This window comes from Petromyzon marinus, chromosome 1 (assembly GCF_048934315.1).
Source record: "Petromyzon marinus isolate PM22_M1 ecotype Great Lakes invasive population chromosome 1, UKy_Petmar_22M1.pri1.0, whole genome shotgun sequence".
NCBI classification, from domain to species: domain Eukaryota; kingdom Metazoa; phylum Chordata; class Hyperoartia; order Petromyzontiformes; family Petromyzontidae; genus Petromyzon; species Petromyzon marinus.
This window is the reverse complement of record NC_133667.1, coordinates 34,215,784-34,227,108: the sequence shown is the minus strand read 5'-3', so window position 1 is coordinate 34,227,108 and position 11,325 is coordinate 34,215,784. Positions and strand designations below refer to the sequence as shown.

General features: G+C 52.9%; 1 protein-coding gene across 4 annotated transcripts in view; it reads left to right on the top strand.

Annotated features, from left to right (window-relative positions):
• The first annotated feature begins 5,947 nt into the window (after positions 1–5,947).
• Positions 5,948–11,325, top strand: part of CHRNA7 (cholinergic receptor nicotinic alpha 7 subunit) — a 59,573-nt gene continuing 54,195 nt past the window's right edge. Inside the window, exons 1-2 of one of the 4 annotated variants that reach the window (XM_032950267.2) lie at positions 5,948–6,625; positions 9,102–9,209. In XM_032950267.2, coding sequence (XP_032806158.1) covers positions 9,131–9,209 — 79 coding nt within the window. In that variant the 5' untranslated portion in view covers positions 5,948–6,625; positions 9,102–9,130. The other 3 variants (XM_032950276.2, XM_032950260.2, XM_032950292.2) reach the window with 3 other exon arrangements.

The following is an 11,325-nucleotide window of genomic DNA, read 5'->3' as shown; positions in this document are numbered from 1 at the left end:
TTGGGTTCTCAAGTGCAGGAGAAGACTCATGCCACTGCTGTCACCGATCGTTCATCGTCGATCATCATCTTCAGCTGCGACGTATCCACTGCTGGTGGCAGGCTTGCCACATAACATCGCCATCTCTCAAGGTCCTGCGATGCAGCAGAACACAAACAAAGACAAAGATCCCCCGTATAGCCTGTGACAGACTGTTGGGGCAAGTGCTGTTGGCAAACACCTATGAAGGCCGGCACGGCACACGAGGTGGTGGGTGGCCAACACCACGCTCGGTCGCCTTTGTCTCCCCAGTGGCGATGTTTACACACCGCACCAGGTACTCATTTGAAGCTGAGTCGACCTAGGAGAGGCCCATGAACGGTTCAGATAATCGTCATTGGTGCTGGTCGTGAGCGGGAATAACGGGGTGGCCGAGTTCGTAGCACAGCGCTCCTAACCGCTACAATCGCCATATTAGCTCCTGATTTGCTCTGGGACTTATGTATGGTGGGTCAGCCATGGTCGATTCACTGCTGGATGAAGGCCTCCCGAAACCGCCACCATCTCTCGCAATCCTGCGATGTACCAGTCCGCCCGTCAACTCTCACTCGCGAGTCGATGCCATCGCTCCCCCCTCCTCGGCAGATCTCATTTTGCGTGCGATCCATTCCTCGGCTGCCGCTGCGTAATTGTTCTTCACCATCTGCCATCAATCCCTTCTCGGGACGCGTCCTGCCCAAGTCCACTTACCCGTCCTCACAGTTTTAATTGCGTATTTAATCCGCGCCTGTTTATTTAATCCACGTGTTCCTCTTCAGACCCCTTACATCAAATTTCAAGTAAGCCTCTCTCCGTGCATCGTTGCTTTATTTCAGTTTTTTTTGTCAATGACCCTGTTTCTGAATCTATATGCAGGGTAATACACATTTGTAAAAAAATAAAATCACTAAATACACACGGACACGTCAAGAAGTGTTAGCACTCCCACCTCTTCTGGCCGGCGTGGAAGAGAAGGCCAAATTCCACTCCAGGGGATCCCCAGGGCTCCCTCTAGCGGAGGCCCCTAACACGAGCAGTAACGTGAGCACGCAATCGCTGGGTCGCACCTTTACATTTTACACACCTGGACATAGCGGAGCGTACGTTCGCCACACGCACACACACACACACACATGTCACGGGCATCTGGGGGGGGGGGAGTGCCGCTGCAACGCATGCAGTTTATTGTCATCTGGCCTGCGGGGACCACGGCGTGCGCTCCCCCCCCCCCCCCCCCCACGTGACCTCACCGTGAAATAGCCTCGCACCGCGGTTCGCCTCGCCAACGGAGCTCTCTCATCATAACGGGGTCAGCTCATCGGACGCGGGGACAGCAGCCGGCTAATTCCCACCGCGCAGCGCCTGGTGATGGGCCGCGACCGTCCGCTAAGTGCTTCCGAGTGAGAACTTCTGACAGCGCCGTCTCCGCGTTATTACATTTCATTTTGATGGAGTGGCAGCACAGGAGTGGAATGCGCCCGAGAGATTGTCCACGGAGGAGATGAAATCAGCTCGTAGCGCATGCGGCTCGGCGGACCGTTGTTGCATTGAGGGGATGCGTGGGGGAAGAGGTACGCACGCGTTAGAGAACACACTCGGGTCAGAGGCATCATATTGACTTTGAAGAAATGTAAGTGGGCCCGCGCATGACACGTCACCAGAAGCGACGGTGGCCAATGATTGAGAGTAACGTGAGAGAACGCACCCGGGTAAGAGACATCGTATCGACTGTGAAGAAACCGACGTGGGCTTGCGCAGGACACGTCCCCAGAAGCGATAGTGGAGACTAACGACGGAGTTGCAGCTAAACGAGGGATTACGCCCGAGGCAGGATTTCCACCACAGAGATAGACTGACAATAAAATAAAACTGCTCTTGTGTAGGAGCTGGATGGATTGTTGCACCGCGCTGCCGCAAGAGATGGCGACGGCTTTGGGAATACGCCATTGAACAGTTGGATAGATCATCGTTGATGGTGATAGCGGTCAAGGAAGTTCAAGGCGTTCGAGGGGACATCTACAGGGTGAGATGGAACGATGAAAGCAACTCGCGTGCAAGTGGCGCTAGTTGCAAATTGCGTCGCAAGATCGTGGTAGTGACGACTTTTGGGGGGACCGTCACTTAGCAGTGGATGGATCATTGCTGACGGTGACATTCTTCGTCATCGCGGACAAAGGACGTTGGTGATTGGTTCATGCCGACGCATACGAGAAGAATTCCCATAATCCACACGCGGGCGATCGTTTTGAACTTTAGAATTTGACATTTTCTAAAAAGCGGCATTCTTCGGCAATGGAGAGAGATGCGCGATCGATCCTTTAATTTGTTCTCAGTAAAAAAATATAGAAAACATTTTTTAGTTTGGACGCATTCTCTTTAAATGCCATTTTTAACCCCATTGCGAAAAAATTAAAGCACCTTTTAACGCCTCTAATTGCCCATAATCCGCGACAAATTGCTGTTATTACTGCCAATTAATGAGTGACTGCATGCCATGGGGGGGTGGAGAAGAGCAGGGGGGGGGCACTTTCTGTTTTTTGTGTCCAGAGCACCAGTGGTGTGCTACCAGAGTGTTGCTATGGACATTTGGAGGCTATTGTTTATCCTGATGAGTACGCTACGCATTCGTGCGTGCGGTGCATTCGCAAAATGCCTTTTGCATTCTGCAGAGTAGGCGATATTTCACAGCCATCTCTCTCTCCCTCTCCATTAGCCATTCCCAAATCCGTCGGCGATCGTGTCTTTACGTTCAGCTTTGTGTCAATGACATTTACGCGAGAACATTGCACGAGGTACGACTCCAGGTTGCATGCGATTGGTCAAGTTGCTTCGATCGAACACTTTCCGTCAATGGAAACAAGAAGCAACCCGTCGCCACGTGAACACGTGCGCAGCCGGGAAACGACACGCGCGACTTGCGCTCACGCGTAAGGAGCGCTGTTGTCTGTGGACGCATTTTACAACTCTTTGAGTTGGTGGGCTGACCGCTTCGTCTCTCGAGCCGCTGCTGATGGTCTTGATACGGCTGAAGGCGTTGTACGTACAACGATCACGTGACCCGCATCCAAGCCACGATGGGACTTACAGCGGAAAGAGTGTTCTTGGTGTATCGTGTGTCATTAAAAACCAACGTGGTAAATTGCCAGTGCTGACATAAGCAGAATTATGTTAAAGCAGAATGTAAATAATAACGATTGTGTTTTTTTTTTGTGGTGCAATGAATGGGCAGGACACACGTCACCGCTCACGAGAAAAAATGATGTCCGACGGTCTAGAATGGCAACCAAAGGGAGGAACGCGCCAAAGAGAGCATCGACTAACGACAGAGGGGCAGATGCAGGAAGGAATGCACCCATGTCAGGATGGCCACCACAGAGATGGGCTGCTGATGAATGTTTACCCCAACACGCTGGCTTCCCACAAGTGATCTTACTGCAGAGCGACGATTCTACCCTTGAGTGGACAAATGCAATTGCGTATGCATCGATTCGGAAGGGGAGTTATGGCGGAGTGGTGGCGCAGTGGTTGTTAGAGCACCGCCGTATGCACCCGGAGGCTTTAGTTCCATTCCTGACCACGGCGAACATCAGTGGTGAGTGAGATCTGAACTTGACCCTTTCCTCCTTGAAGTGGGGCTCAGCCTAACACGGGTGTGTACATTGTCAGCACTAGGGAGACAAAGACGTTTGGCCATCGGCCACCAATGCGATGTACAGAATGGTGAGATACAATTTACACGAACGACGCTCCGTAAAACCGAAACGATTATTATCCTGGCCACGCCTGCTCACCCTGTTCCACCGAGCACACATCACACGCACTCGATGAGGATTTGACCAAACGCTTCGAGCAAGACTCTTGAAAAACGTGTCTTGGGACTCGGCGAGATCTTTCCTGCACTAAACAAAGGGGAGTGATTATATCATGAATAGTCTTCACACGCCGGGATAGCACGTGTTTAAAAATACCATCACCTGCGCACGGGGGATTACAGGTATCCTCCAAGGTCTGCACGTGAGACCTGGGTCTTGGTATTACGCCGCTGATTGCAGCATCGCAAGGACATGGAACCAGGCGGAGCGGCTTGCATGGAGATTACACATTTTTTTTCTGTATCTATCAGTAAATCGAATCTAAAAGCTCCAAAGTAATAGATCCAGGCTTTCGGAGACGACGCTTATGGAATGCCGGGGAATGCAGAGAGACATCGCAGCTCGCATTAAGAGTTGAAACAAATATCTGGCAGCTTTCACGCAATCGCACTCCACTTAACAGCAAATTGCTGCACATGCACTCCTCCCTCGGGCAGCCAGGTACATCGCGGTGTGTGTGTGTGTGAAGATTGCGTGTGTGTGTGTGTGTGAAGATTGCGTGTGTGTGTGTGTGAAGATTGCGCGCGCGTGTGTGTGAAGATTGCGTGTATGTGTGTGTGTGTGAAGATTTCGCGCGTGTGTGTGTGAAGATTGCGTGTGTGTGTGTGAAGATTGTGTGTGTGTATGAAGATTGTGTGTGTGTATGTGAAGATTGTGTGTGTGTGAAGATTGCGTGTGTGTGTATGTGAAGATTGCGTGTGTGTATGTAAATATTGCGTGTGTGTGTGTGAAGATTACATGTGTGTGTGTGTGTATGTGAAGATTGCGTGTGTGTATGTGAAGATTGCGTGTGTGTGTGAAGATTGCATGTGTGTGTGTGTGTGTATGTGAAGATTGCGTGTGTGTATGTGAAGATTGCGTGTGTGTGTATGTGCAGATTGCGTGTGTGTGTATGTGAAGCTTGTGTGTGTGTGTGTATGTGAAGATTGCGTGTGTGTGTGTATGTGAACATTGCGTGTGTATGTGTGTATGTGAAGATTGCGTGTGTGTGTGTGCAGTTAGCGGAGCTGCTACGCTACGAACCCGCCGAGTCGGGTTCGATTCCCGCTCTGGGTCAACATCAGTGACTATTATCTGAAGCGGTCCTGGGCCTCATATAGGTCAATCCGGCCTCAAATGAGTACCTGGTGCGGTGTGTAAACATCGCCACTTAGGGAGACAAAGGTGGCCGGGCGTGCTGCTGGCCACCCACCCCCTCGTGCGCCGTGCCGGCCTTCATAGGTGCTCGCTAACAGCACTTGCCCCAACAGTCTGTATAAGGCTAACGGGGGATATTGATTTGTTTGCGTGTGTGAACTTACCACAACTGCTCTGTGTACGCTATACGGGGGACCTTTGTGTGTGTGGGGGGAGCGGCGGCGCAGTGATTTGGTGCGCTGCGGCTACGACCCCCGGGGCCCCGCGATCTGGTTCCGATTCCCGACGCCGGCGAACAAACCAGCGTTGAGAGATCCCCGAACCGGTTTTTGGGCGTTCACGAGGTCGTCTCGGCATTAAGAGAGCACCCGTTGCGATTTGCAAATCTCAGTAGGGAGGAAACAGAGGTGGCTGGCCGGGCGTCGTGCGGGTTATACGACCACCTTGCACGCCGCACGTGGCCTTAATAGTTGCTCGCTAACTCCACTTGTTCTTTGTCTGCGACAAATATGATTTGTCTCTGCGCGTCAATGCACAATACGTGTATGTAGTGTGTGTTTGTGTGTCTGTGTGTAGTCTGTGCATGTGTTGGTATTTGTCGCATACAAAGTGCACCTAGCCTGGCACAAACGCCGTGATGACGTCGCCGTCACGTCGTGGTGGCTGTTGCATTTCGCTCCGCATTGTTTGTGGCTGCGCGTGTGCGCGCGCGCGCCACGTCATCCACACATTTGCTCCGGGGATCCAGGAATGCAACCGTGACTCAGGTGTGGGAGTGATGGCAAGCCAGGGGGAGAGTGAATGGTGTTGAAGAGAGAGAGAGAGAACGATGTCTCCCCACCCTCCCTCCCTACCTTCCCCCGCTTCCGCCCCCCCCGCCCCCCCCCCCAACCAGCAACCATCACGATCCTCGCCTCTCCTCGTCTCCCGGTCCCAGCGCCTCGCTCGCTCTGAGCGCACGGAGAGAATTCACGCCGGCACGCCGAGACTCGGAGACACCTCTCAGGAGGCAGCCGCGACCACCGCCACCACCACCACCCACCCCCCCGCCCGAGCCCTCTACGCGTGCGAAATTAAAACACGGCAAGGAACGGAGAGCGACGCAACCTGAGCAAGAGGGAGAGAGAATAAAAACACAAACACGTCTCGCGTGGATTTATTTATTTATTTGTGTTCCCTGCTCGCTCCTCCGGCTTTCTTAATTTCAACTTGCCATCAATCTCAAATCACGGAGCGTCGCGCCGCGGGATTGTGCGCGCGTCTACTGCTGTTTGCTGCTGCTGCTGTTTGCTACCCGTCTGGATATCGAGTTGAGGATGAATTTAGCAAGCGATGCGTTTTTTGTAAGTACTGTAGGCTATTAGTGTTATTGATATTAAACACGAGTGGACTGTAGCTAATGCCGGGGATTACAATCGGCGCATCTGCAATCATATCTGCGGGACCCCACCCGCCCCCAACACCACCAGCACCTTAAGTTGCGGGTGTCGTTTTTGTACATCGTTCTAAAGTTCTGCGATCCTGCATCGTCTCGAGAATCGACATCGTCTGGCAAGGAGCACGACTCGCAAGGGACTGACTGCATGCCGCGCTGACAGGTAACGCATCGCGTCGTCACCTCGCTTTCGTTCACCGGACGTCAACGACGCTTCTTAACGCGTCGTGCGCAAATGGTCACCCCAACGCCGCGTCCGCTCGCCTGCGATGGCGAAAGAGTCGGGTGCCCCGGATTGCCATCGGAAAAGCCATCGTGTCGTGAGCACCCGAGTTTGTGAAAACGCGCGTCCGTGAATGAAGGGGGGGGGGGGCACCGCTTGCCTGCAGTCATCAGCCTCCGGTGTCATCACCATCACCACCATCACCACCATCATCACCACCATCACCACCATCATCACCATCACCACCATCACCACCATCACCATCATCACCACAATCACCCCCACCGCGAGCGAGCGAGACGGCCGGCAAATACCTCGGCACCACGCGGGCCACCACCGGGGCCCCCCATTCTCGCGTTATGGTCGCGCAGCGCTTCGCCCGCCGCTGTGCGCTGTTGGGCCAACCCCCACCCCCCCCCCCGTGTGTCACTGCCAATTTCATCAGCAAGCCGATTTCGGTGTCAAGCTGACGCCGACGACTCCCAATGCGAGGGAGAGAATAGAACAAACCAGAGCCCCTCCCCTCCCCCCCCGGCCGGCGACAGGTGCCTTTCTCCTCAATTCGATTTGACAAAGAGAGCGAGCTCTATTGACCCTGCCGGGATAGCAGCCCGTCAACCGCACCTCCTGATGAGCGCGGTTGGGGCTACGTAGGGTGCGGAAGAAGTTCAACGCGCGTGCACGTACACACGATCAGGCCGCTCGCAGCATTCTGGGGGAGGTTTACGCCTCGCCAGGTTGTTCACGAGTCCGAGAAAGCGTCAATACCAGGAGCCCGCGCCCCGAACATGTAAACAGGTGTCGTGTCACAGCAGACACATCGGAGATGGGATATAAGTCAGGGATGCACCTCCAACACGAGGTCGAGCCAGATGTCATCGTCATTATCGGGCGTATTGACACAAATAGTCCCACGAACACCACTAAAGTCGAGCAGGGCAGGCATCCAGACTCGTGTCCAGACATCGGTACCATCAGTGCCGGATCAAGCTCGTGCGGGGCCTGTAGCATATAGAGGGGCCCTAAATAAAATAAAAAAACACGTAAATATTTAAACACAATTATTTTTTTTTACTTGCACAGTAAAGTAATTGTATTGTTTCATTTGTTATACAGCCAGATAATATTACAAATCGCTAACCTTAAACACCCAGTCGTTCATAAAAGTTGAAGGCGGTATAGTACTATATTAATAGAGCAAGTGCAGAATCACTGAACCGGAATTGACAGCTTGAAAGCGTTTAGCGCGGGGCCCTTTAAAGTGCGGGGCCCGTATCTACTACTACATATGTAGCTACTTTTGCTAGGAGGATTATCCGGCACTTGGCACCATCGATAATTAGTCCATTACCACGTGCAGGTTGATCACTCGAACCCCAGAACCTCGCGACCCCCTCAATGTGCGGCTTCACGTGATCACCGATATTTTCAATTGGAACAGAAATCATCACGCCGCGACACGCTCCGCGCACCCGATGCTTCGTAAGCAGCAACGGTGGAGGGGCCGCACAAATGTGCGGGGTCGTGGGGAGTCATCTGAGATTCACATCGGACAGACGGAGGGGAGCTCTCTCGCGATCGGGCGCGCAGCCTAGCGGTCAGCATCACCACCACTACCATTGTCACGAGACAGGCAGGCATACACAGACAAAACTCCCCCGTATAGCCTTCACAGGATTGTGGTGCAAGTGCTGTTCGTGAGCATTTATGAACTCGGGTCACCGGGTTCGTAGCGCAGCGCGCTAACTGATACACTGCCTCTCACCAGGAAAAAAAACAAACACACAGACTCAGACACCGGCCCCTGATTTTCTCTTTTCCCTGCTCATGCAGGCTGCGCGGTCAGGCGAGCACGTGTGACCACCATCACCACCATTATCTCAACACACGCACACACAGAAGCGCGCACAGAGACACACAACACACACGGAGAGACACAACACACACACACAGAGAAACACACACACAGAGAGACACAACACACACACACACAGAGACACCACACACAGACACACAACACACACACACAGAGACACACACACAGAGACACAACACACACACACAGACACCACACACAGAGACACACAACACACACACAGAGAAACACACACACACAGAGACACAACACACACAGAGACACCACACACAGAGACGCACAACACAAACACACAGAGAAACACATACACACAGAGAGACACACAGAGACACAGACACCACACACAGAGACGCACAACACAAACACACAGAGAAACACACACACGCAGAGAGACACACAACACACACACAGATACACCACACATAGTGACACAACACCACACACACAGAGAAACACGCACACACACGCAGAGATAGACACACACACACACAGACACCACACACAGAGACACCGGCATTTACGCCCCTTCTGCTCGTCCAGGCTGCGCGGGTTCCGCGTGCGATGCGACCATGCTGGGCACGAGGACAACAAGCGGTTCCTGCCACCGCACCTGGGTCTGGGCGATTGTGTTGCTCTGCCTCGTTCGAGGTAAGGCTCGCCTCGTTGTGGTTATTGTTGTTGTTGCGTTGTTGTTGTTGTTGCGTTGTTGTGGTTATTGTTGTTGGTGTTGCGTTGTTGTTGTTGTTGCGTTGTTTTTGTTATTGTTGTTGCGTTGTTGTTGTTTTTTTTTCTTCTTCTTCTCCTGCCCTCGGCTCGCGTTTTGGTTTCACCGGAAGATTTTTTTTTAAATCACGAAAAACAGGTGGTTGCGTTTTATTGCGCACTCGGTGCACCTCCACCCGCCCGCCCGCACGCCCGCCCAGACCATCCACAGCTTGGCCCAGACCCCGGCACAACTTTGTCCCCTCTGCGCTCCTTGCTTTGCGTGGGCTCGCAGTGGGGGGCAGTGGTGGGTTGTGTGTCTACAGGGGGTCGTTTGGTCAGGATGTCTTGTGACCCCCCCCCCCATTTAATTATATAAAACGTAAAAAATGAAAGTAAGGTTGATTTAAAACAGAAAATAATGGGAAAAGGGGGAAAACATCTTTATGGGTCAATTAATTGGAGGTCACAAGATATCTGAATCGCCCTGTAGAGGGCTCTTTTGCATTATGCAACGAGAGTACCATGTGGGTCTGTGTAAAAGAGGACCGTGTGTGTATGTCGACGACCGTGTGGGTCTGTGTGTGTAAGAGGGCTGTGTGTGTATGTCGAGGACCGTGTGGATCTGTGTGTAAGAGGGCTGTGTGTGTATGTCGAGGACCACGTGGGTCTGTGTGTGTAAGAGGGCTATGTGTGTATGTCGACGACCGTGTGGGTCTGTGTGTGAGAGGGCTGTGTGTGTATGTCGAGGACCGTGTGGGTCTGTGTGTGTAAGAGGGCTGTGTGTGTATGTCGAGGACTGTGTGGGTCTGTGTGTGTGTAAGAGGGCTGTGTGTGTATGTCGAGGACTGTGTGGGTCTGTGTGTGTGTAAGAGGGCTGTGTGTGTATGTCGAGGACCGTGTGGGTCTGTGTGTGTAAGAGGGCTGTGTGTGTACGTCGAGGACCGTGTGGGTCTGTGTGTGTGTAAGAGAGCTGTGTGTATGTCGACGACCGTGTGGGTCTGTGTGTGTAAGAGGGCTGTGTGTGTATGTCGACGACCGTGTGGGTCTGTGTGTAAGAGGACTGTGTGTGTATGTCGAGGACCACGTGGGTCTGTGTGTGTAAGAGGGCTGTGTGTGTATGTCGACGACCGTGTGGGTCTGTGTGTAAGAGGTCTGTGTGTGTATGTCGAGGAACGTGTGGGTCTGTGTGTAAGAGGTCTGTGTGTGTATGTCGAGGACCGTGTGGGTCTGTGTGTGTGTAAGAGGGCTGTGTGTGTATGTCGAGGACCGTGTGGGTCTGTGTGTGTAAAAGGGCTGTGTGTGTATGTCGACGACCGTGTGGGTCTGTGTGTAAGATAGCTGTGTGTGTATGTCGAGGACCGTGTGGGTCTGTGTGTGTAAGAGGGCTGTGTGTATGTCGAGGAACGTGTGGGTCTGCGTTGTGTAAGAGGGCTGTGTGTGTATGTCGAGCACGTGTGGGTCTGTGTGTGTAAGAGGGCTGTGTGTGTATGTCGAGGACTGTGTGGGTCTCTGTGTAAGAGGGCTGTGTGTGTGTATGTCGAGGACTGTGTGGGGCTGTGTGTATAAGAGGACTGTGTGTGTATGTCGACGACCGTGTGGGTCTGTGTGTGTAAGAGGGCTGTGTGTGTATGTCGAGGACCATGTGGGCCTGTGTGTGTAAGAGGGTTGTGTGTGTATGTCGACGACCGTGTGGGTCTATGTGTGTAAGAGGGCTGTGTGTGTATGTCGAATAACATGTGGGTCTGTGTTGCGTAAGAGGGCTGTGTGTGTATGTCGAGCACCGTGTGGGTCTCTGTGTAAGAGGGCTGTGTGTGTATGTCGAATAACATGTGGGTCTGTGTTGCGTAAGAGGGCTGTGTGTGTATGTCGAGCACCGTGTGGGTCTCTGTGTAAGAGGGCTGTGTGTGTATGTCGAGGATTGTGTGGGTCTGTGTGTGTGTGTGTAGAGGGCTATGTGTGTGTGTGTAGAGGGCTGTGTGTGTGTAGTGGGGAGCGGTAGTGTAGCGGTTAGCGCGCTGCGCTACGAACCCAGCAAGCACAGTTCGATTCCCGCTCATAG